We start from the raw sequence: 26,199 nt of genomic DNA, 5'->3' as shown, positions 1-26,199 counted from the left end.
ATTTAAAAATAGCAGCACCAGCACTGGAAACAGCCCACTTGCTTTTCATCTAGAACTTTGCATTGAATCAGTGAATCCTAAATTAAACAAGGTTAGGTGAACTAAATCTATACAAGGACCTATTTGCTGATCAATACTGAAATGGATACCCGGGACTTCTTTACCACGTGAAATATGAGGACTTATGAGAGAGAGAGATCGCTGTTGTTATTCCGTTAAGGAAAAGAAATCAGATTTAATCTCCACACATTAAAAAAGTACGTTTGTTGAAGAGATGCTTTGCCCTAAATAATTTATGCTGGTTGTATAGTACCCAGAAGAGAGAAGTTTCCCTTCTTCCATTCCTAATGAGATCGAAAAAAACCTCAAATATTTTTTCTTGGATTCAGTTTCATCGGTGCACAGAGCTGAAACTCTGCCTGGATCTGAGAGTTGGGCTCTTCTAACACAAAGAGAACCACAGTGTGCTGCTCCAGGAGGGAGAGGAGCTGCAGCACATCTGAATCCAAACCCTGTAGGGAGCACCAAGCCTTGAGGTCTGCAGGACAGTGATGGGAACCGAGAAGCCCACACCCATTGGAGACAGGGGAGAAGCCAACATGGCTATAACAGTGTGCTATGGGGCTGGGCAGCAGGCATGTGGGAAAAAGGCTGGTCAGACTTTTAGTTCACCTTGGGGACAACACCTGGGGCTTGCCTAGGGAACGGTGCCATGCCCAGCTGAGTCCCTTTCCCATAAGCACACTGCAAGAACAGATCCATCAAGTGCTGTACCTGTTTTGCTCTGAATAAATCTGCATATCAGACACTTCCATGAATGAAAAATGCATGCACTGGTAAATCAGAGGTGAAATAATACATCAGTTGTCAAAGCTATTTTATCTTTTTTTCCCATGAGTTTCATTAAAAAAAGACTCATCATCTGATAAAGGTAACAGCGAGGGCGGTCCTCAGCCAGCACTGCTTCATCAGGGTGTCCATGGGGTCCCACATCCCTCTTTTGGGGGGGACCTACCTGGGTGCCAAAGAGGACAGGTGACAGCAGTGCTCCTCCCTATGCTGTTCCCATACCACCAGCATTTGGGTTAGCAGCAACACAAACACATGAGCACGCAGCAAAGAGGCAACAGCTGCTTCTCGCTGGGCCAGATTGGGATTTTAATTAAGGAGAAGATTTGGGGGAATAAAGGGGAAAATCATTCTGAAAGCTTTAATTAAAGAAGCTCAGGGTGAGGCAGGGTGATGGGGAGGGTGAGCTCTGACTCCATTGGGACACGTGGTTCTGAGGGGATGGGGCAGCCCCTGTATTGAGCTGCTGCAGATCCCCAGCAAGACCCAAAGGCAGAGTGAGTGTGAGATCCCACCTGGTTAAAAATACATCAAAACCCAAATTCCTATTGATTGCATTCCTTTGTATTGCAAAGTACAGATGGGGCTGGTGAGGGTTTCCATGCTGCATTGCCTAGAGCAGCAGTGGGGCCAGGGTGGGTGCTGGGTGCAGGGTGGGGGCACTCATTGCTGTGGGGATTAATGCTGGTTCAATAAAAGCCCCTAGAGAAGCAGAAATGATCAGTAACACTGGGTGTGAAATGCCGTATCAAAGCCACATAGGGATGGTTGGAAGCAGGGCTGTAAATACTGCAAGGAGGAAGCGCTGCCTGGTGAGTTGTCTTTGCTGTGTTTTGTTTGGAAATGAGTGTTTCTGCTCACAGCAGGGTTTGCTGCACGCTGCTCCTCGGCAGAAGCTCTGCTCTGAGCACACACTCAGCCAGCAGCAACATGCCTCTAACCTGAGCTCCTGCTCTGCTTCTTTGATAGGAAGGTGTGAGAGGAGTACAGCTGAGCCCAACCCCTGCCACAAAGCATTGGCACCTGTGTCAGGAACACAGGTGGACGAAACTCCTGCAACACAAAGACTCCACGAAATGGCCAAGAGCCTGCCTTCATCAGAGGCCACAGCAAAAGGAGAGAGGTTTGGGTCCCATCCTGACACCCAGAACTGGGGTTGACATCCTTGGATGTGTGAGATGCAGCCACACGCCCAGGACTGGGGGTTCTCTGTCACCAATGAATGGGGTTTGGGGGAGAAAAGTGCCACTTCAGATTCACAGGAGCCCCAAGCAGGCCGTCACCCCCTGCTTGCTCCAGGCTCCCCAGACTTCTGGTGTGCACACAGAAAGCTGGTGGGCTCCAGGACCCAAATGAAGCTGGGGAGAAGATTTTGGTGCAGCTGTTTTAAAGCAATTTTCCTTTTCCCTGGTACATTTGCCATTGCACGGCTCCGACTCATTCCTCAGCATCGAGGCCATGCAGGACCTGTTGCAAGCAGAGATGCTGTGTGGGGGCTTTGATGAGGGTCAGTGCAACCCAGGGAATTCCAAACCTGCTGCATCACTCCTCTGAGCACTGCACACCTCAAACCCAGGCTGCACGACCTCATTTTGCATAAGAAGAAAGGAGCACAGTCACTCTAGAAGTTGATCTCATCATCCCTGAGCCAGGAGTTACACTAAGTAAAGCAAAGCTGCTATCGAGGTAACTGCTTTGGTTACATCAAGGTTCCCACCTCCTCCACCCCAATGCAGCTCCGAGATGCAAATCAAGCATAAAAGCCACCCGGGCTGCTCCGCAGCCCTCTGCCCACGTGCCTGGAAGGCAGCAGCTGGTGCCAGCACCGCGTGGTGTGTGCAGAAAGGTTAATGCAGTGGGCCAGGGGTACTGTGTGGGGCTGGGCAGCCCTGGGCAAAGCTGGAGGGTCCTGCGGGGGAGGTGGGTGGAGGTGACCTCTGTGGGAACCCCAGCACCTCCCTGATGCTTGCTTCAGTCCTCCATGTTTTTCAGCCTTCGCACTGCTCTCCTCTTCCAGCCTCCATGTTTCCCTCACCTCTGCAAAAGCAGCAGGAACGTGGAGCCAAGAGGAGGGCAGCACCTGCTGGGCAAGATGGGAGCTTTCACCCAGCCTCTCCTTATGCTTTGCTTTGGGGTCCTGTGCACCAGCTCACCCTGGTTTCCCAGCACCCCAACATGGGGGGGTTTGCTGTTGGCCTCGCTGCAAGTCCCAGGGGCGGGCAGCAGAAAGAAAGCAGCTCCAGAAATGCACAGGCTTTGGGCCCATTGCCCGTGTGTGGGCTGGGCTTGCGAACCAGATGGAAAGAAGGGGCTTGGAGGTGCTTCGCCCAAGACAGGGCTGCGAACAGTGCAAAACTTGTTAACTCTTTATTTATATAATGGCTAATTATCAGGGAGACCACCTGGGTGTGCACAGTTAAACTGGAGCTCTGCTCACCCCAAACAAAGCACCCACATTCTGCAACCAGAGCAGTACCAGGAGATGCATCCTCAGCAGCTCCTGAGGGCAGCACAGCCCTTCCCACCCCCATGCATTTCACTTTGAGGCCATTCCTCCCCTGGCTGCACCAGGCACCCCAGGGGCCAGCTGGGATGATTTCAGGGCCGCTCAGCTGCCTGGCTGGGGGTGGGGAGGGTAATCCATATTGCTGAGGTCTCATTGGTATTCTGCAGTTTCAGCTCATTAGCCCTTAGGTGCTATCAGAGTGGGAGCATTGGAAGGTTCTGGGCTGAGACAGCTATTAGGGGAGGATGGAGCACATCTCACACAACCCAGTGCCCTGTGTGAACTCGCTGATTTACGTTATCGATCTTGAAGGTGCCCACATGCTGCTTGAACCTAAAAAAGAAACCCAACCCTGCCCTACATACAACCCCAGCCACCTTCGGGAAAGGAAGAAAGAAAGAAAAAGTGAGCAAAATAAACAGCCCAGAGAGCTCCCCGCAGTCAGCTCTCCAGGAGCACCTCCAGCTCCCATCATGAACAGTGAGAGCTGATGGGGGGACAAGGTGCCCATCACAGCCAGTTCAGCACAGGGCAGGGCCAGATGCCATCCGATGGTGCCATGTCTGCTCTGCTGGGCTGGCTGAGGTGTGATGAGCTGTGCTGTCTCTGCACTGAGGGGTTGCCCTGCTTTGGGCACATGCACCCCACCATGTGCCTGCAGGGAAGCGAGAGGGCAGAAATAACCTCTTTGTGCTCGTATTTGAGGCAAACTGGGGAGAAAAAAAATGATGGGAAAAAAGAATAAACAAAAACCTTTTCTCCTAATAAGGGAACTCGATGCGATGAATTTTCTGCTTCCGCTGAACTTCTCTCCTCGGAGCTGCTGCTACATCTTTAATGGGTCTCGATGCAGCCATTAAGCTGCTAATTGAAACGAGGAGCCTACAAGCTCAGCGCTGAGCCGCCCCCCCCTCCCCCTTGCGCCGGACCAACACCTGGGAGGCTTCCCACCCCTCCGTGCAACCCCACCCGTGTCCCCCCCTCTCCTACCGCGGGAGGTCTCATAGGGGCAAAACTAAGGATGGGATGGAGCCCCCCCGCTTATCATCCCACAGCCAAGGCTAAAGGAGCCGCGGCCCCGCAGACCCCCGGCGCTGCCCGCTGCCTCCCCCTCGCGGCCACCCTGGGACGGTGCCCTCGTCCCGTTGCTGGCAGCAGGGCGGTATAAAGCACCCGAGTGTCACGAGTGGACCCGACCCAGCGAGGATGCTCCGACACACGAAGAGGGCATATTCGGGGCGAATTTTATTGAAAACAAGGAGGGGTTGACGGGTACAGACTGTGCTCAGTACAGGGCTGGGGGGGGGCTCTGGGCTGCATCAGAACCACAGAATCGTTCAGGTTGGAGAAGACCTTTCAGATCCAAAAAGCAACCTCAACCCACCCCCGCCATGAGAGCAAACCACATCCCTCAGTGCCACATCTCCACGGTTCTGGAACACCTCCAGGGATGGTGACCCCTCCCCTCCCTGGGCAGCAGTTCCAACACACCATCATTCTCTCAGATAAGATTTTTTTTCCTAATATTCTCTCCCACCCCAAGGCCAAGCTGGAGGGCAGCAGATCTATCATCATCCTCGTGCATGGCAGGAGGACACGAGCAGCAGGACCCAACCAAGCAGCAAAGCTCCATCCGTGGGTCCCAACCCCCACCATGGTATCACATGAAAGGGCAGGTGCTCCCCTTCCCCAAAACTAAGTCAGGACTTTCTCCATGAGGAGAAAAGCGAGGAGATAAAAGGAAAAACAAAAGCTTAACAGCAAATCAAAAGGAATCCAAAGCGACCAACTATGGAAAAACCTACAAGTGAGCATCTCAGCTGCCAAGCTGTCCTACCAGGCTGGTGATGTGTGATTTCAGGGAGCACTGGGTGTTTTGGAGGGGGAGGGTGGGATTGAAGGGGAGATGTGGAGAGCATCAGCCACGTTATTGGGCACGAGGAGGCAGCGATAGGATCTAAGGGTCAGCCCAAAGCAGGGCAGGGTTTGCTCACACTGTGCTGTGCCCACCTGTGCTGTTTCCTATGGACTCATGCACTGAGGGGACAGGGTGAGACATGGGGGAAAGTCACCGTGTGCTGCCCTAAGCCCTTCTCCTGGGAGCTGAACTATGTCCCCAGGCACAGCCCAGCCTGGCTCCATCCCAAAGGGTGCGGGGCTGTGGGGTCAGCAGGGGGAAAGGACCCTGAATGAGAGGAATGCACCCTCACATCCACAGCTCCAGGGCAGGAAGTTCAGGAAAAAGCACGTTAGGTTGGGTTTTTTTTTGTTGTTGTTGTTTGTTTTTAAAGATTCGATTCAAAAATAGATGCATTTCTTCTTACAAAAGAAATCGTAATCTTAGGACAGTTTGTTTTCAAGCAACCTCAGCCACCACCCCAAATCTCACCAGGAAACTGCTGGTCACAGCACCGCAATTGCTGGCCACATTGACATTCACACCATCATCACTGATTTAAAAATATATAATATATATAGAGAGAGAGAGCGCACACACACAAATATATTAGAAAAGGGAAAAAAAAAAATCCCTCTGAAAACTCAGTCTATTAATAATAAAATACCCCCCCAGCGGTGCGTTCACTCTGCGGTCCCACAGCGTGGATGGAACACAGCGGGGCTCACAGCGGATTCTCAAGCGGAGAAGGAAGCGCTCCTCCCTCCTCCCACCCACACAGAAGGGCTTTAATTTATAGCAAGTGCAGTAAAACCCAGAAACATGTCACAAAGTCCATTATATATAGAGACACAAAATGTACAACTGGCAGCAGCCCCTGTGCTGGGCTGACAGGGGTTGGGGCTGAGACGACAGCCGTGGCCACAGATGGAGGCAGTGATGGGGTCACAGTGTGAGGTCTTACATGAGCCCCAAAGGGGGAAAGAGGATGGAGAGGTGGAGCAGCATCCTCCTTGCAGGATGAGAAGTGGTGGTAGATGTCCACCGTCCCCACCTCCTCCAGTGCCACGCAGCCCCAGGGTGGGCACACAGGAGAAGGTCCACGGAGGAAGCAGGAGAGCAGGGGCTGCTGCTCACGGTGGGGTAAAGTGGTGGGAATATGCTTTTATTCCTCTGCAGGAGAGCAGTGGGTCACACAGTGAAGGGGGTGCCGGACCTGGGGCTGTGTGGAAGGGTCACCCAGATGCCATCAAGATGGCTTTGTGCAGGGACAGCAGAGTGCCCACAGAGCCCTGCAGCGCTGCTCAGGAATGTGAGGCAGGGAGCCAAGCAAAATGCTGGGGAAGGGGCTGGGGGCAGAAGCACAGCAGCGTTTTCTCTCTTTGCCAACCTCAGGCAGCAAAGGGGAAGAAAGGCAGAAGTTCCCCCACACACGGTGCCAAGGTTGGACACTGTGGGCACCATCCCCCTGCCCTGTGCCCTCAGCATTTGAAAAAGGTGAAGGTGTTGGTTTCCAAGGCTCTTCCTCGAAGAATTCAGGCAAAGAGAAAAGAGACTGTGACGGGGGCTGTGCCCAGAGCTGTCCGGGGACTGAGAAACACAAGTTGTGCAAACCACCACGAATTCAAGTCCTCATCTGCTCCTCCGTGGGGACTGCATGGAACAGTGGGGCTCCAGTTAAGAGTCCTCCCCGAGGATCTCTGTCACGAAGGAGGCCATGTCAGTCTCTTTGGTGTCGTGTAGGGTGAAGAAGGGGTGCTCCTGTCAACAAGAAGCAAGGCATCAGTCATGGCCCAGCACGGAGCAGTTCAAAAGCAGCCCCAGGAGTGTCACAGCACTGGCCAAGTGGGCACCAGCATCACTTACAGGCTCCCATGGATGTCATCCTTCAGCTTAAAGCTGAATACTTTTGGGTTTGGTGTTTCCAGGTTAATCCCCAGCTGCGTTACCACCATTTGGGTTGGTTGACCTAAACTCTCCAAGAGCAGGTGGGACAGAAGTAGAGAACACCTAGAAAGCCTGGCCTTTAGCACTGAATACCCTAAGTTGGAAGGGCCCCAGAAAGGCCATCGAGCCCAACTCTCTCCTCACAGCATCACCATAACCCAATGGCTGAAAGCAGAGTCCCAGATCTGAGCTCTGGCAGTGTGGGCTGTGCCTGCTGCACTGGGCAGCCTGTTCCATGAGCACTGCTCTCTGGGGTAGAACATTTTCCTGACATCCATCCAGCCTGGCCTTCCCTGTAACACCCACAAAACTCAATACACTGCTGTCCCTTAGACACACTATGCCCATCCCACCATGTGCCTGGAAATCACCTCTGTGTCCTGCTGTACCATTTGGCCAGGCCCTTTTACCCCAACACATTTCATGTACCAGATGGAAGACAGCAGAAACAGCCCCCAAACTTACCATAAGTTCTAAATAGTTCATTCTCTCAGCGGGGTTCTTCCTTAAACTGAAGGGGAAAAAAGGAAAAAAAAATAAAGAGGCTGTAGGACCTTTTCTTACTTTATTTTCCCCCCTACACGTGGTCTATCAGAAGGGACCTCCCCCTTCCCCAACCACACCTCACTTTGGATGGGCAGCACCCACTCCCACTCCTCTCTTTCTGAGCTGAACCACGTGGCCCTGAAGCACACAGGCAGGGAACCACAAGGGCAGATTTGGGATTATGCCAAAGCCAGAAACACGCAGCCCTGCTGGGAAGGAGAGGAGGCAGCATCCCACCATCCATTCCAGAGCTTGGGGGCACCTCCAAGCAGGCCAGGAGCAGGGGGCACCCAAGGGGAGCAGCTCCGGCACGTGGAACCCACAAAACCACAAACCAGGTTCACCCAGAGGCACCAACATGCTGCCAAAGGGCTGTTCCACCACCACATTGCCAGAAACCACCAACACTTGAGCAGCGCCAATGGTAAAACGGGAAGAGAAACCTCTGTGCCTTCCAATCAGCCTGGATGAGTCACACTGAGAGCAAAACCCCTTTGGGCAACAAAACCCAATCCTGCTGCAGCAATACACACCAGCTCAGTACAGCAAGGAGGGGAGAACCAGGCTCCAAAGCCAACCCCAGCCCTGCATTTTGCTCACACACCAGCCCAGCCTCTGCCACACTCACCACTGTGCCGTGAAGTCCACAAACTCCTTGGAGAAGCGCTCGGCGGGCAGCTGTGGTGAGGGCTCCTCCACCACCTGCTTCAGCTGCTGGAACGGGGTGCCCCAGGACTCGTAGGGGAAACGGAGGATGGCCAACTCGATCTGGGGACAGGGACACTGTGAGACACCGGGGCTGCCCCACATCAGAGGCTGCACAAGTGTAGATTCTAGTTGAAAAGCCTCCCTCCTAACAAACCATTGTCAATTCAGGTCATACTACCTTCCCCCTCACCCCCATTTTTTAGATACAAAGACCTTGAGGCAAGAAAAAAAATACTTCCTTTTGAGGCCTGCTCAGCAAATTAATGCATTGACAGGAAGCAGACAAATCTATGTAAAACAGGGCTATTTAAAAAGATATCAAAGCAGCATTGATGCTACTTCTGCACTGGCTTCTGGAGTGCTCTTCTCACCATAACCTGCCCTCTGGGCTGCAGGCTGTATGAGCTAGGCACAAAGAGATCCATGAGCCCAAGAGGAAACGAGCTTTAGAATACAACTTAATATGATCTTTGCCAAACTGCTGCAGTTATCCCTGCTCCATCATTCATTCCAGCAGGAAAAAGCCCATTGCAGCTCTTGGGCCAGGAGATGGGATGTGAGAAATGAATAAAGCTGGGATCAGTCCTGCAGCTCAACAGCCCTAACAGGGCTGGTCTTCAATCAGCCCCTCTCCCCACAGAAATAAAAGAAACAAAACAGGAAGCCAGCCCAGGAGGAAGGTATTAGAGGGAATGAGGTCGGGGCTGCATCCAGCTGCAGGCTGGCAGGCTTTCAGCAAGGTCCCCTCTCCCATCCAGTGCTGGAAGAGTTCAGAGATTTCGTCATTGCCACAATCTCCCACCCCACAGCTTCCTGCACCTCAGAGCCAGAGCTGATTGCTTTCGCAGCCAGCCCAGCTCTGCTCTGCACAGCACAGGGATAACAAGAGGGAATATCTGTCAGAGATCTGTGCAGCACACACAGATGCAAAGAGAGACAGTGTTCAAAATAAAGGTTACAGCTAAAAAGGTGCAGGAAAACTACAGGGAAATAGTCCAAGCAAGAGATACAGTCTGCTGGAAAGCAGAAGTGTTCCCAGGCAGCGCTCCCTTTGAGCCAGCAGCTGGGATTTCCTTTGTCCTCCCATGCCAGATTTCAGCTGCTTTCTGAAAGATCCATTTCTTGCAGGAGGCAGAGGAACCATCCTGAGCAGCTGCAATTTTGGAACTGAAAGCATTTCCCCTTCCTGTTGGCTGCCGCGAGCTGCCCCACAGGCCGGGCTGTTGCTAACCACACACACCACCCCAAGGTTGGAGCCCCCAACACAGACCCCAGCATCACAGTGCCTCTGCGTTACCATTGTGATCCCCAGACTCCAGACATCAGATTTCACATTGTAGCCCTTCTGGTTCAGCTCAGGATTTATTCTTTCTGGCTGCAAAAGCAAAATGGAAGATATTACAGCTCTGTCTCATTTCCACAGTGCAAACCACACACAGCCCATCTCTGTCTCCAAAACCCAGGTTGGGTAGATTCCCCTGGCTCACATCCCCACAGAGGCAGGGTTTGAGGTTGCATCTGCAGGCACCAGTGAGAGCCACGTCCCACTCCACATCACCTCCACAAGCACTCCCCAACCCTGTACCATCCCTGCTATGCTTGGAGGGCACTGCTGAGTCTGGAAACCCAGAGCACACTGTGATGGTTTCAACCTCAGGACAGAGGAAAACCAAGACCAGTTTCTAAGCAGCAGCCTCCTTGAGGCGAGGCTGGATGGGTCACACACGAGCACACTTACAGCCATGTATGGTTTGCAGCCAGCATCCATCGTCTTCGCCACTGAGTCCACCAAATAGCCACTGATCCCAAAGTCACACATCTTCACATGTCCCTCCTTGTTGATGAGCACATTGGAAGGCTTCACATCTACAACAAAGAACACAAGAGAACAGATGGTGCCTTTGTAGAGGTATCACGGAGCCTGGGATAGTACAAGAAACTCCCTGATGACCTGAGAGGGAACGGAAGGGATGAGGATGAAAAACCAGGAACAAACCTCCCCCCTTTTGGCCCTTATGCATCTGAAATAAGATGCTGTGGTGCAGTTCCTCAGAAGGAATTTATATACCAAACACAGCCTTGAAAACTCAACCAAGCTCTCAGGACAGCACGTCTCAGGCCCATCATGACCTGCGCACAAGTACACAATGAACTGTGTTAAGATGAAGAGCAGGACCCAGCTGTTATGATGTCCATCAGTGATTTTCAAGGTCTTCTTCAGCTCTCCCTTTGCCAGAACTACCCAGCCAGGAAGGGTACGGGATTTTGTCCCCAAGGGCTGCCTGCAATGCATCTCAGTACTCAGAGTCAGAGATGCCTACAGAAATCTAGACAGTGAGGAATTCAGTCATTATATTCAACCCCTCATGTGGAAAGGGGAAAGAGAACTTCAAGGAAGCAGATGCATGAAGGATACACCTCTGGAACAGGCCTGAGGCATCTAAGTGTGTCCACCATGGCCCCCAAGTGCTACCAGACCCCAAGAGTAGGCATCCCAGAGGCACACATCACACATCTCCCTGCAAGGAGCCTTCCCATAACACACTGCACTGCAGCACACTATGTGAATCTGACTCAGCACCCACCTCTGTGGATTACGGACAGTTTACTGTGCAGATGCTCCAGAGCTCGTACAATCTGCAGACAAACAGAACAAGAGAGCACCGTTAGCCACACGTAGCTCAGCACTCAGCAAACCCCTATAGGAGGGCAAACCACAGCATGTGAAGAGCTTGCAAAGCTTAAGGGAGAGGGGCACAAAACACAGGAGGCACTCACAGACACTGCCATTTTCCCCAAGATGTCTTCCGGGATGGTTTTCTTTTTCTCCAGTACTTTCTTGTAGAATTTATCCAAGGAAGTATCCATGAGCTCCATGCAGATCCACACGTCACCCTGCAGGTGGAAAGAAAGTAGCTATAGGGAATTCTCCAAACCACCCCCAGAAACACAGTGAGGGCAGACAGATGGACACGGTGCTTCCACCCAGGGCAATCCAGTGTCTCTGTGGTGCAGCTGCTGCCAACCACATACCAACATGCACCTGACAGCAATGGGCACTGATGTTGGAGTGCCACTTCCAAGAGTGTCCTACTTGAAATCCAGCCCAGCCCACGGCCAGCATGCTTGGGCACCTGCTGCTGCAGCGTGGAAAGGGACCTGCTGCCTCCTGCAACACTCAGGCTTTGCACCACCTCAACCAACCGACTTTGGTTGTAGGAAACAAAGGTGGTTTGAGACAGTTTTGTGCATTCAGAGGACAAGCACAGACCCAAGTTGCTGTGTACCAAGAGCCCCTCACCTCTCGGAATAGGGCTCCATAGAAAGTGACGGTGTAGAAGCAGTCAACCGTCCTCATGGAGATATCCAAGTCCATCAACAGCCTCTTCTGCTCCTGAGTGTTTACTGTGGCACGAATCCTCTGAGAAATATTAAGGAAAAAAAACAGGGTTTTGATGTAGGTGGAGTTCTGTAGCCAACACATCACCCCAGAGATGCCCAGATGACCTCTTACAAACAGCACCATAATGGATGGCACCACCTAAGTGCCACATTGGGCTGCAAGGGGACACAGGAAGCTGGCAAACCCAACAAACCTCCATCTCTGTCCCCATTCTGCCCCACCAGGAGAAAGCCATCCTCACCTTCACGGCCATGATGGTGCCACTCTGAGCATGCCTCACTTTCTCCACCACACCATAAGCTCCCCGGCCCAGCTCTGAAATAGTCACCAGGTCATCAGCTTCCACCTCGAAGTTCTGTAAGGAGTGGGATAATAAAAATCAAACCAAAATCAGGCTGGAGCACATTTATTGTAAATGCAAAGTCCACTGCTTGCACTTCAGCCACACAGAGCGTGCCCAAACCACTGCACCTCCAGGATCCCAGCAGCCCACCATGCTTAGAACAGATGGATGTATTTTTGGCTCCTTGGGGCACACTGAATACCACTTTTAAGCCAGAGATTGAGATATACCAAAGGGCACGATGTCACTGGAAGAGGCCCAAGGCTCGGTGCCTCTCTGCCAGTAAGTTTCTGCACATCCCACGGACAAGTTTCCCCCAACACACGTTGCCCTGTAATTGTCTGCTCTGCTGGGCAGGGCATGTGCTGCTGGAGTGAGACACGGGCTATTTTTGGAGGCTGCATTCATCGCTCTTAATAAGTTACAGACCTTCTTTCAACCAGGCAGGACTTCATCCAGCTTGCAGCTTCCCTCCGGTCCCAGGGAACAAAAATAACACCAGGATGCCAAACTGACCCAGTAGCAGCAAAGGGTGGGAAAAGCACTGCGCAGCGTTAGAAGCAGCGTTGCACCCAGAGCAGAAGGGCAGCAGCATGCTGAGAGCCAGGGCTACCAGGCTAGTGGCCATGCTAGCCAGCAGCCCTACTAATCTGGACAAGATTGGGGTGGTGGGCAGCTGAGGGAGGTCAGGGGCTGAGCTCAGCAGGAAGCTCTGCTGCATGGCATGGGGAAGTGTCAACCTGTCCCAGGTGGGACAGAGGATCCAATGGGGTTACAGAGGGCTCATGCAGCCCCCACCTTGCTGCTGCCCTGGGCAGAGGCACAGTGTGGGCTTACAGCTCCTGCAGGGGCCTCCAGGAAGGACCCAGTGGTGCTTTTCAGGACACGTGTTCTAGAATTGTTCCAGGGCATTGTGTTTGTGTTCCTGGCATTTACCCACAGGCTTCCCCAGACGCTGGCAGTTCCCAGCACGCTCCAGGAACCAGCACAGCCCTGCCCAGATGATGAACCAACAAAACCCCACACTGCACCCCTTACCCTCTGCTTCACATGGATCAAATGGACCCAGAGTCACCCTTCATCTCACAACCCGAAGCTGCCCATACACCCACCACTCCTCCATCCCATGTTGTGTTGTTCTGAAGCACCCAGAGCAAACCTGAGCTGCAGATCTCAGGGCAGGCAGGGCACAGATGCAGAACCCCGTGGAACAATGCACAGCAGGGAGGGCACAGCCTGCAGAGCTGCCTCTGGGCTGCTCTCCCATTGCACACACTGCGCCCAGGCTGCTGCATACAGCCTCTCCCCAAGCTATCAGTACACACAACAACAGCTAGAACACAACACCAGCAGCAGGGCTGCTCTCTGCACCCAGCCCAGGCTGCTTCTCTCCCCTCAAAACCTAAAACCTTGCACCAAGGATGGGACTGACCCAACACACCGTATTTTTAGGTCACTTGCAGCCCCAGGAGAGCCCGTAACAAGAGAATGAAATAAAAGAGAGGCAGCAGCTATTTCTAGCAGCGTTTTTCATCAGGCAGCTTGGAAAGGATTTGGAGAGAAGCTCTGAGCCCAGCTTCTGGTGGAATGCCAGCAGCAATGGGGACAAAGGGGACGTGGGCTGGGACAGCAGGGCACAGCCAGGCTGGGTAAGAGTGAGGAGGCTGCCAAAGGAGCAGGATCCCATTAAGGGCAAAGCCTCGCCCCACACACGCCTGTCCCCCTGATGCTCTCAATACCAGCACAAACCCGCACCAACTGGGGAAAGGTCCTGCTTGAGGACACCTCATCCCCCTTCAAAGATGCATCCCAGGAGGCTGCATTATGAGGAGACACTGGGGCTTAAAGGATGCTTGGGATCACAAAGATCCGACCTGACAAGCTGACAAGGCAGCGTGATCCATACTATCCTATACAGGAAACAAGCAGACTTGGAAACAAGAACATTGACACGTACTTTGTCTCCAATGGTGATGAAGGTTCTGGAGTCCAGGTTCCTTGGTGGCCTGAAAGGAGAGAAGGAATCAGAAGGAAGCACAACCTCAAAACTCCCCTCCTGCAGTGCCAGGTTTCATGTGCCCCCAGGTGCTTTCAGCCACTGCTTCCCACAGTACGTTGTTATGGGTGCACACCAACCCCCTCCAAATGCTCCCAAAGGCTTTCATCGAGCCACCACCACCCACAGAGCCAGCAGAAGCCCAGGAAGCAGCAAGGTGAGGCTGCATCGAAGCTATGAAACCGTCCCCATGTGGGGAGAGGAGCAGCTGTCGTGTTTTGACAGGCAGGTGTTGTAACAGCACGGGCCACGTCGCCCCAAACACGCCTAGGAAACAACAGGTAATTCCTCTGCACTGAGTCATTTGTGTACTCTTGACAGCCTGTTCCAGGCAGCCTGGCATGCAGAGCAGCCAGCAACGTCACACTTTGCACAACACCGTGTAGGCAAAAGTCTTCCTTTATGGTTTTTTCCCCCTCCTCATGGCTACCCATTCCCTGCTATTGGCAGTATGGGGTTTAAGGCACACACTGTCCTTTTGCCCCTTCTGCACTGCTCCTGTGCTCAAGTCCTCCAACACTGTCAGGTTGGGAACTGGGCAATCTGCTCAGCATCTTCATTCCCATCAGAGCACTGCAGCAGCTTCAAGGAAGTGCTCGGGCTCGCAGCAAAAGCATTGGCACTGTGCAAATATTTGCAATGTGCCTTGAAAAGAGCAGAGAAAAGGAATGGTGGGGGCCTGGAACCAGTCTGAACAGGAGTGCTCTGGGCATGCAAGCACCTTGCAAACCGCAGCTGACATCTGCTCCAGGGGAAACTCGGACACAGGAGAGCCACAACCATGGAGAGAGAGAGCTCTGCATGCAGGACTGTCTGCACACCAGACTGCAGGCTGTTAACAGGGAGCTCCTGGCTCCAGGCAATCTGCCCTGCCTGGGGATTCAGGGATGTGCCCCCAGAGAGGGATTCACTGCTCCCCCAGAGCTTTGCAGCTCTCTGGAGAGAGCTCAGCAGTGGAGATGCATCATAGAGGAGGAATTTCAGCCATCTGCTTTTTGTCAGACCTAGTGCTACCACCCTGGTCCTGTGTCCTCTTCCCTTCCCCCAACATAACAACATACCAAGCAGCAGCAAACAGGGCACAGAGAAATCCCAGTGCTTGAGATGCAGTCAGTCACCAGCCCCAAGCACAGCAGAGGGGAGCAACAAGGCTTCCAAATCCTCCTTGCACCAACATGGGCAGCTCAGTGGGTTCACACACAGGCCAAAGCATGGGGCAGGAGCTGCTCTGCTGCACATCCTAGCCCTGCAGGCAGCTCCCAGAGACACACACAATCGGTGTGCACACAATTCCTTCTCATAACTGAAAATCCAGAGCTCCAGTTGAAAAACCCCAACCAGCTGATGTGGTAACACCTCTATGGCCACATGGCCTGAGACAGCTTCACTGCAGCTCCTAGAACTGGCTGCAGGAACAGGCACTTACGTGGTGTTGACAGGGGGCTGCTTGATGGGAGGACATGTTATCCTCAGCTTCTTCTTGCCCTTCACTGCAAGAGAAGATGCACACATAAGCAATGGGCGTTTTTATTTATTTATTTATTAAACTTTCCTTCCTTTTGGCACAATTCTGCAGTTCTCATGTCCTGCCCTGCTCCCAGCCACCCCCACAGCACTATTCACCCCCTGTGGCCATTAATGGTTCCTCTTCTGGGGGGGGGGGGGGGATTTCAATTGCTGGCATTTAGGAGAGGGGGTGAAGCTGCTCTGTCTGTTGGGCACTCACCTGGTTTGTGTGGCTCCAGGGATCCCTTGGAATCTGGAAGAGAGCAGGGAGACATCAGGTCAGTGCTCACACTCCAAAACACCCAATAGAAAGCACACATCCCTTATGGTGACAAACAGGAGCAGAGGAACATGCCATGGGGTAGCTGGCACCCAGCCCTGCCCTGGGCTACACAGCCACCAGATGTCCCCATGCCACTGGCTGTGCCCAAGGCAATGACAGCACCCCAATGTGCTCCCAGTAGATCCCACTTTGGGAAGCACTGATTCATTTCTCAGCACGCTCCCAGCTGGACAAGGAAGCGACAGATCCTGTGGGTATGCTGGAGGAGGCAGGGGAGCAGCCAGCCCTGCTCTGTGCCATCAGGACAAAAGCCACCAAACCTCACATACAGCAACTGGCAACTCTGACCCTGAGAGGGAACACCCCGTGTGCCACCGAGGGGAACCACAGGGCAGGAGCTGCTAGCCACAACTCTAGGATAAGTATGCACACGTTGAGACCTTGCACTGAAACAGAAAGGAGCTGGAGCCCAGCTCTGCTGCCCCACAGGGGTTGCTGTGGTTTGCAGCACCAGACTCAGAGCCCTGCAAGTCCTCTGTGTGTCTCAGCACCTGCTCCATGAGGCTGTTCCCAACCCCATACACAGCTGGGATGGGACAAGGAGCTATAAATAGCCCTGCCCTGCAAAATACCTGGCTGTGCAAACACAAAGTGCAGCCAAATGGAAGATGATGCCCTCTAGCTCAGCAGTGCCTTCCCTTCCTGCAGCCAGCCAGGGCAGAGCACAGAGCTGGGACATGGGGCTGCAGCTTCCTCCTGCAGCCAGTGAGAGGGAGATCACAGAGCAGGCAATTCCATCCCAAGATGCAGACAAGGGCGTGCATGCATCATCCTTTGGATGCAGAGCTGTTGGATGCCCACAAACCAACCCCACATTGGGCTCAGCAACTCCTGCTGGCTCAATGCACCCCATGCCCTGGGCAGCACCAACAGAATGCCCTCCATCTGCCTTCCCCCTTCACACAGCACAGCCCTCACACCAAACCCTGAAATGCCCCCCACCCTGGCTGCTATTTTACAGCATCTGTTTGCTCTCCCTCTCCCCAATTGCCATAGTAACCCCCAGCAGGAGCACAATGCTCCCTCTGTGCAGCTCCCTGACAGCGCTGGGTTGGAGCACAGCAGTGACTCACACAGGGGGAGCAGCGTCCACACTGTGCCAGAGGCTGCAGCATCAGCCCCACAGATCGGGGTCACAGGGAGCCTAAGATTGGGATCCATGCATACACACTTACACACACACTGCATCTGCAAGTATGGGGGAGTGGCTGTGTGCAGGATGAGCAGATGCCCTGTGCAAGGTCCCTGCACCACACAGGAGGATCACAACGTTTCTGTGCACGGGTCATGCCCCATGAAGCAGAGCTCACACTGCTGTATAAGGAGGGCCCTGTGCTCTGACAGCCCCAAAGCACTGCCCTGCACTCGGCAGCAACACTTGGTTGTGCCCAGCCCCAAAAAGCACTTCCTATAGCAGCCAGAGCACCAATTACACAGGCAAGAAAACCCACCTCAGCATATCAGTCCACACCAAAATAAAATACACCGCTCTCCATCTGGGATGCTGCTCCCAAACCCTCAGGAGCCAAAGCAGGGCTGCATCTTGCTGCTCTCCCTGTACCAACCACAGCACCCCACATACCTGCATACTCAGCCCCATCCCACTGCCAGAGGAACGCTGCACAGCAGAACAGGCACAGCACGACCTTGCAATTCAATCCCAGTGTCCCTGTGGGCAGCTGCTCCCCACATCCCAGCAGCTGCCAGGCTCCCAGCACCTCCCTCCCACGGCTGGGATGAGCAGAATGCTCCCCATCGCTTGAAAGCAAGGGGATGCTCTTGTTCTGCAGGGTTGCTGCAAGGAGAGGAGGTGCAGCACAGAGCCTGTGAACGTTACCCCCTGCTCACAGCAGCTTGAGGCCACTTCCACAGCTTGAAAGTGACAGCACGTGCACACGGCAGCCTGGGGATGCATCCCTGTCCCTCCCAGCCTTGCACTGGGGACACGAGCAGACTGAAGTCCCCGGTGCGGCCACATTCATCACCACGTGATGCCACGAGCACATAACTACATCCTCTATGCTAAGAAAGTCCCCATTTCCTCCTAAAGAAAAAGAAACAGGCATTTCCCCCTCGTTGCACTGCAATCTCCACCAGCTAAGAGCAGACATTTCCTGGAACTGCATTCATTCATCACCAAAACCCTCATCTCAGCCACCACAGCTCCAGCCCGGTTCCCCCACACCTCTTCCCAGCAGGTTTCTCTTTCCCACTCCGTGTGGGTGGAGAGAAGCAAGCAGGGCAACCTGAAGCACTGTCAATACGGCTGTTTGCCCGAGCCGACCTTTGAAATCAAACCTCCCCAGCGCCAGGCTCCAGGTCCAGCCCTGCTGCAGGGCTGTGCTGGTGCTGGGAAAGGGGTTGGAGCATATCCAACCCCCCCCCTCCTCGACCCACGGAAGGCTGAAGGGTGGATCCCAGCGCTGCAAAGGGAAAGCCAGAAGGAATAAAGAATGTAATAAGGAAAATATATATATATGATGCAACCTCCCCTCAAACAAAGACTGCTAAGGGAATAAGGCTCCGAGCAGCACTGAGCTGCCTGCAGGGAGCAAGGTGCTGGCTCTGCTGCAACAGGCTCGTAAGGCTGCTGGGAGCAAGTGCAGCCCTGTGAGTTTCCTTGAGCACTGCTGGCTCTGTGCAATGGAGATGCAGAGTTTCAGCCCCGTGCAAAAAAAGAAAAGCAGGTTTTGCAGAGCTTTAAAAATAGATGTCTGGCTGCAGAAATAGATCTGCTTGGTGGCAAATGCAGAGCTTCACCCCCCCCCAAGCAAGCAGAAAGATGGAAATCTGCACGGATTGACCCCAAGGAGTTGCATCGTCCCTTCTGTGCACCAGGAGCGGCCCTTTGCTCGCCCCCAGCACGCCCTTCAGAAGTTGCAACACGTACCTTGCTTCTTGTCCATGGTTTCCCAGAAATGAAGAACAGAAACGGCGCACAGCCGGCAGCGGGGAGCACTGAGGGGGGTGAGGAGGTGGGGAGAGCAGCGGGCAGGAGGGGGCTCAGGGCGCTTAGCTGGCAGCAGGGCTGCACGGCTGGATGCAGCCCGCAGCACAGGGACCCCACGAGCCGAGGGCAGCGGCTCCGCTCCGATTACACTCGAAAGCTCCAGCAGTTGTACAAACTGCAGCGGTGAAATAGCGGTGACGTCAACAGGAAACCAGGGAGGGGGGGGTCAGCAGCTCCGGGAGCCATTGAAGCGCAGCGTTGGCACCGCGCATCCCCATCCTGCCCACCCTTCTCGCAGGGAGCTGAGCTCCATCCCACTCCCTAAAGACCCCCACGGTGCCCCTGCCCACCCCAGCACAGGGCTCAGAGCAATGCAATCCCGCAGCCCCGTGCAGAATTACCGCATGCAGAGGAGGTTACGGGGGATGCAAATGCTTGCACCCACGCTCAGTGCCCGCAGCAGCATTGCTGGGCAGCACGAGGCCAGGTTTCACAGCGCTGCAGGTGCAGCACTAATTGCTGTGCCACTAACAACCATTACCACAACAAATAGTGGAAATATTGTTCCATGACAATACCAGCAGCTATTCCCGGGTGACAACTGGGACGGCGTCTCTGATGGCAAAATATAAACGGCTGCGTGGATTTTGCTTGGAGATAACATGGGAGGGGTGGAGAAATCACCCACTGCTCCGCATGCATGCACACAGAGCGTGGCACAGCATCACCGCTCTCCCCTTTTCCCCTCCAAAATCAAACACTGCTAAGAACAGGCACAAAAAAAGTCAGAGGTCGAGGTGCAGGCACATACCAATGTCATGAGCAGCTCTGAGCTTAAATAGTGCTCATACGCATCCCAGGAGGACCGTAGGAGGTGTTTTCTGGGAGCCATCCCACTCCTGGGATACGGTTTCAAGCAGAGATCATCAGCACACACAGGATGCTGATGCGGAGCTGCTCTCGGTGGCACTGCGCCCATCCCCGAGGGGGGCAACACTGCTATGTCCCCCCTGAGCACCACAGCTGCTCCACAACGACGTCCCAAGCACAGGATGGAGACGCTCTATGAATTCAGGCAGCACCAGAACAACGGCTGGGAAATGGCATTTCCTCAGAGCTGACCCCACTGGGTACCCACAGCCACCGCCCCACTGCCGGGCTCTGGGAAATCAAAGCTCAAAACCTCACCCACCGCTCCCTGCTGGGCTTCAATGAGGGGAAGAGCACACCCTTAACAACAGCAATGAGCTCAAGCAGCAGCCCACTGCCAGACCCTCTCCCACCCTTCCCTTGCTCACACAGCCCCCCCCCTCCTCTCCCCCCCCAGGGGTGGATGGGGCCAGAGGCACCAAACAGATGCTCTGGGCTAGCAATGGAGCCTGGGACCCAACGTCTCCCAAAGCACACAGACCCCAACAACAGCTCAGGGAAACCCACCAGCACAGCCCACTCTACCCCAGGGGAATTCAGAAGCAGCCCCCAGCTGGATTTACACTGTGGCATGACTGGACACACTGCACACATACTAAGAGTGGTGCAGCCAAACCCATACAAAACCCCAGCACAAAGCAGCTGCAGAGCATCTCCTGGGAGCAGCACCCTGCAGGAGCAGTGCTGGAAGCACCATCCATCACTGCCAGCATCACCAGTGGGGCAGGAAATCCCGCTGCACCTGAACCTCATCTGCAGCAGCACGTGTATTTCTGCCCTGCAGACCCGATGGTCTCATCCACTGCTTTTAACCCCATTTTTCCCCTGGTTACTTTCATGCACACAGCTAAAACAGAGGAAAGGAGCAACGCAGGGTGCACCCACTGCTCACAGCACTGCACTCTGCTCCTGCCCTGCACACCTCCTGCCCTCCCCCCCACAGCTCCTCCATCCCAGGGACGGACAGACAGACACCCATGTCCCATTCACATCAGCTCCAGCTGCTGGGGCAGATCAAATCCCTACCAGTGCATGCTGCAGAATGTGAGCTCAGCAGGCATGCAGACTTCACAGCAATCTTCCTCCTACCTCCCTCATCACAGCTGAGCATCGTCCCCAGAAATGCCCCTTTTTGCCCCATGGCAGCCCCAATGCGCAGCAGCAGGAAGGGCACAGCTCCTGTTTCGGCAGATTTGATTTGATTTTTCTCTGCACCGTCCCCAAAGCTCCAGTGGGAAGCAGCATTTCCTTCCAACAGAGTACCCAGGAAGGCTGCACCCCACACAGGGGCTGCTGCTGAGCATCCGGCTCAGCCCCGAGGCTGACTCAGTGCCTGGGGCTCACTCAGTGCTTCCAAGAACCGTTTCCACTTCAAAACGGAAATTAATTAAAAATTAAAGGAAAACAGCCTTTTTTTTTTTTTTTTTTTTTTAAACAAACAAACAAAAAGACAAACAAAAAAAGCCCTGAGGGCTGAGCCTGAAACCAGTGCTTTTGCTCCGTGGAAAGGAGCAGGATGCAACACGGAGCTGGGAGGAGACGGAGCAACGTCAAAGCTGTGCGACGCAATACGGGAACGGCTGTAAAACCCCTGGGGAAACCCAATGAGAAATGATCCAAAACTGAGGGAGAGCTCCTGCAGGAACGTGGCATGCAGGAGGAGAAGTGGCACAAGCAGGAGAGCAGCTGGAAGGGAGCGCTCATAGCATGCATCAGGCTGATAACCAATCGCTGTGGACACGCACCTGTGACTTCCATCCAGCGCCTCCTTCAGTCACCATCCCCACACCAAGCAGCAGCACAGCCAGCCCTGCTACAAGGCAAGGGAGCACACAGCCCTACAGGTGTCAGCTGCCCTCCAATGAGCTGAGGATGCTCAAAGCCAAAAGTCATAAGGGTTGACCCAAAACACGGACAGGACACACTGGAAAGGCTGCAAAGCTACAATACAAAGCATGCTCCACTGCCTCCTTTTTTGGCAGCGTGCTGCTGCTTCCAGCCCTCAGGGAAACAAATGCTGCCAAAGGGAGCACAGCACAGAGCTGTCTCTGTGCACCTGCAGCCTTCATGCTGCACTGTGCTCAGGTCCAGTGAGCAGCAAACTGTTGCAGTGGGGACAGCAATCCATGGGGTGTGACGGGGGCACAGGGCAGCCAAGGTGACAACAGCACAGGGTGATCAGGTTTAACTGCAGAGACCGAGGAAACCTCAAAAGCCTCTGAAACAAACATGTGTGCACTAAGCACACCCCGCCGCTGCGGAGGTTTCACAAGCAGGAGTGGAATGGGTGCACGGGGCTGCTGCCTCACCCCAGCGGCACTCCAGCACCGGACCCTTCCTTTCCTCTTTGGCTGAAGTGCAACTTGGCAGCAGTTCAAAAGGGAAACCGAGCCTTGCACAGCAGTGGGGGATTTCTAACTCCAGAAGTGACTTTCTTAAAAAGGCTCTGCGGGAAACACATCCGGATTGTGCAGAAGGAGCCACGTCACTTTTTGGTGGCTGCACAGAAGCCCTGCGGAGCGGCAGGCAGAGCTGTGGGCTCAGGACAGTGCTAACCATACAAGCACAGCTGGCCTCAGCTTTCCTGCAAACACGGATCTGCCTCCAGCAGTGAGCTCTAATAGGAATAAAACAACAGGGAAAAATCCTGCAGGGAGAGCCCAGCAAAGGGGCACAGCCTGAGCACAGAGCTCTGCTCACCGCACCACTGCAGGGACAGCAGCAGGACCCGAGCTGGCTGCAGATGGTTTGAATTCTTTCCTGGAAATCTGAACCCTCAGGATGCACAAGAAGCGATAATGACAAGCTTTCCATTTCCTAATAATGTCAGCCACTCCGAGGCAGAGAGCATCCCGCACCCACGGACAGAGAGACATGCAGCACATCCATCACACAGCTGCAGGGATGCGCAGTGCCAAACCACAGCCCAGGCCAGAAGGCTCTGACAGCAGCCGGCCTTCAGTGAGAACTCTGCTTCCTCCTTCCCTAAAGGAGATTTCTGTTGGTGGTGGTGTGGGGAGCAGGAAGGGTGGTTGCTCTGCAAACCATTTCTGGTAGGTTTGTGTCTCCTCCTCATCCTGCTTACTCTTCAAGTTATGTTTTTAAAGGAAAGCTGTCCTTTGAATATCTGTATGTTATATAGATTGATATACAAGCACTTCACCTGAGATGCTGAAGCCAAGCAGGAAGCAACAGGCAGAGCTGGAGCTTGCTGGACAGTCTGGCCCCACTCATCTTAAAGCTGTGGGGCTGCTGCAGCAGTTCTTAGAAGCAGCACTCTGACCTCCAGCTGCCTGCAGCCAGCACAGTGCTCACCACTGTGCCCTTACATCACAGAGTTCCCCTCAACCTGCAGCACACCAGAGCAATCCCTACAGTGCCCAAAGCAACATCCATCCATCCATCCCCTCCTGCATTAGGGATGCGACAAAGACACTGCAGCTCACCCTAAAGACAGAAATGCAGCCTTGATGTCACACCTGAGCTGTGAGAGGGGTCTGCCTGCAGCTCCTGGTCCACAAACCCCCATCCCATTCCTGTTGAGGACAGGGCAGGAGAGCCCAGGACCCACTGCCAAAAGGGGCCAGCAAGGGGCTGGGGTGGTACCTACAGCTGTGCCCAACTGTTGGCACGTTCCTTAAGGGGGAAGGGGGTGTGTGAAGGATCTGCAGCTGTGCCCCTTCAATGGACACTCCTTAGGACTGCAGATAGAAAGAAAAGAATAGGAAAAAGAATGGGAACTTCCAGTTTCCACCGTAAGTTTTAGAAAAAGCCCATTCTAGCACTCCAGAACCTCTGGCTCAGCCTCCAAATGCACCAAGCCCCACACATACCCTGAGTCACACCAGTAAAACCCCAAACTTTTGGTCGGTGAATTAAAACCTCCCCCAGACAACAGATCCCATCCCACTGCTCCTCCAGCAAACAGCCTGCCCATATCGGCACAGTGACAGCAAAACTATGGGGTCAAAACCCCACAGTGCCTCCCAGCCACAATAACAGTCCAGAAAGCAGAGAACCCACCGACCGCACAGCACAGAGGGCCACACAGCTCCTAAAACACCTGAGGCTGTGCTGCCGATACGGGACAGCCGGGAGAGCCTGGGCACATTGGAGCAAACCCCAGCGCTGCTGCTCGGCGCTCCACGTTATCTCGCATCCCTTTCCCACACATCCCTCCCCGCGAGGGATCAGATCCGGGCAGTGGGAAGAGGAAGAAAGCCGAAGTGCTGGCACTAAGCCCCGCGTAATCCCCACAAGGTGTTTATCTCAGCAGCTATGTTTAGCGCCAGGATCGCTCCCGCCCGGCACCATTCCTATCACGCGTGTCACGGGCGGCCACGCGCAGCCCCAAACACTCCGGAGGCAGCAGACGGCCCCGTGACTACACCCGAATGACGGCAGCGAGGTTTGGGGCGGAAGGATCCGACCTGAGAGCCGCGGGCAGCGCTCCCCGTTCGTTATCCTTTCAACCCGAGCACGGAACGCAAAGCGGCACGACCCTAAAAGCACCGAACTCCCCTAGAAGGCAGCGGGTCACGCTCCGTGCTGCAGATACCCACCGCCATCCCGCCTGCACCCCTAGAAAGCAGCCAACAAACCATCTGCAGGGCAACGAATAGCAGAGATAGAAGCACAACGCCGCGATAATCCCACGGACGGAGCGGCTCCGGGAAACAAACGGCACAGCCGCGGTGCGGAGCGCATCCCGCAGCGCTCACCTCGGCCCTCCATCCACGCGCGCTCCCGGCGAGGTGCGGGCCGGGCGCGCTCCCGAGCGCCTTTTGAGCGGCCCCGCAGCGGGCACTACCCGCAGCCGTGAGTCAGCAGCTCCGCTCGCAGCGCCGTAAATCGCTGCTGATTCACACCCCCCCCCCCCCCCCGCTTACACAGCAAACAGGAAACTCAGGTCCACATTCCCTCCGTTTAAGACACGGATCGTTTTATGGGGGGGGGGGCGGGGAGAAGGGGGAAAAAAGAGGCAGTCACGCCGAGGTGCGTTCATTGCTCACATGGTGCCTGACGGGCAGTTTCCAGGGCAGCGCTCTGCAGCGAGGAAACCCCCCGCGTCTCATTGCGCCGATAGGCGGGCACGCCCCGCCCCGCGTGTCCCCCACGACCCCTCCTCTTCACCCCCCCCCCCCGTTCAGGGCTCACCTGGGGGCAGCGAGCGGCCCGAGTGGCACCGAGACCCCGCCGCGCTCCCGGCACGTCGCACACAGCCACGGGCAGCAGGGAGGGATCCAAACCCACCCGTGTCCTCCCCGAGGGCGCCACACACAACACGGGGATGCCCCGCACAACACGGGGATGCCCCGCGCCGGGCACCGCGCTCTGCCGCTTCCAGCCCCGCAGCTCCGAGCCCCGCCGCGCTCACGGCCCCGCGCTCCGCCCGCTCGCGCTTATGGACGCAGCGTGGGCTGCAGGCACCGAGCACGGCGGCCCCAAAGAACCACTTAGAGGCGCGGCCCGCAGCCCTCGCGCACCGCACCGACCCCCCGCAGCCCCGCTCCTACCTCTGGGCACAGACATGACTGGCGACGACCCCGCGGCACTGGGGCGCAACGCGAGACCCGGCGCTGTCCTACACTGCGCGACGGCGGCGGGGGAAGAACAGCGAAGGGGCGGGGCCTAAAGGGCTTGGACACGCCCCCTCGCGGGGGAAGCGCCACGATGATTGGATAGAACGGGGGAGAGGATGGAGCTTCCGCCCCGCCCGCCTCCGCGAGGGGAATTTTCTGGTTGTCGGGCGAGGTGGAGAGAATGAAGTGAATGGGGCGGGCAAAAAGGGAGCTGCGCAGAGCGGGACCTTTCCGTATCTTTCCTTTCCGCACTGCTTGGGGCTTTACCGTGTGCGCACATCACCGCAATGCCAAGGGAACTTGGACTACCTGGTGCTCACACAGCTCCCAGTTACCTCCGTGCAAGTGCAGGAAATGGGAGCTTGCTGCAAACAGCCTGTGCAGGCGCAAACAGCACCTTCTGCCTTGAAGGAGAAGCCGTAGCTCGTAACACCCTACGTGCGTTCGTTTGCAGGGTGTTGACATACACTTTGCACAGGCTGCAGTCCAGCATCAGAGGTGCGGGGCAGCCAGGACCCCCCACAGCCCCCTTGGAAAATCCCCCAACTATCTGCGTGCATCAGGCTCACCTGCCCAGGCACGTGCCGGGCAGGGCTGATGTAAGGGGGGATCCACAGCAGCCACGTCACCCCG

At 54.9% G+C, this 26,199-nt stretch overlaps 1 protein-coding gene and 1 long non-coding RNA gene across 5 annotated transcripts; one reads left to right on the top strand and one right to left on the bottom strand.

Moving 5' to 3' along the window:
* Positions 1-1,237: 1,237 nt before the first annotated feature.
* Positions 1,238-3,755, top strand: LOC140258793 (uncharacterized). The gene is made up of 3 exons (XR_011905294.1): positions 1,238-1,346; positions 1,549-1,661; positions 1,819-3,755. It is a non-coding gene; the product is annotated as an uncharacterized lncRNA (long non-coding RNA).
* Positions 3,756-4,582: 827 nt separating this feature from the next.
* On the bottom strand, positions 4,583-25,613 carry MAP2K3 (mitogen-activated protein kinase kinase 3). Of its 4 annotated transcripts, none has more exons than XM_072349166.1 (13): positions 25,501-25,613; positions 15,982-16,014; positions 15,682-15,745; positions 14,157-14,205; positions 12,098-12,211; positions 11,755-11,874; positions 11,232-11,348; positions 11,039-11,090; positions 10,192-10,319; positions 9,751-9,828; positions 8,374-8,513; positions 7,665-7,710; positions 4,583-7,013 (listed from the first exon to the last, which is right to left on the bottom strand). In XM_072349166.1, the coding sequence occupies exons 1-13, from the start codon at positions 25,514-25,516 to the stop codon at positions 6,930-6,932; spliced, it is 1,041 nt and encodes a 346-aa protein (XP_072205267.1). In that variant the 5' UTR covers positions 25,517-25,613; the 3' UTR covers positions 4,583-6,929. The 4 variants fall into 4 exon arrangements, with proteins under 4 accessions (XP_072205267.1, XP_072205270.1, XP_072205268.1 ...); XM_072349169.1 differs by lacking the exon at positions 25,501-25,613 and adding an exon at positions 25,142-25,349; XM_072349167.1 differs by lacking the exon at positions 25,501-25,613 and adding an exon at positions 24,706-24,850.
* Between the last annotated feature and the right edge of the window lie 586 nt (positions 25,614-26,199).

The sequence above is a fragment of the Excalfactoria chinensis genome, chromosome 14, assembly GCF_039878825.1.
Source record: "Excalfactoria chinensis isolate bCotChi1 chromosome 14, bCotChi1.hap2, whole genome shotgun sequence".
In the NCBI taxonomy this organism is placed as follows: domain Eukaryota; kingdom Metazoa; phylum Chordata; class Aves; order Galliformes; family Phasianidae; genus Excalfactoria; species Excalfactoria chinensis.
This window is presented reverse-complemented; position numbering and strand designations above follow the sequence as displayed.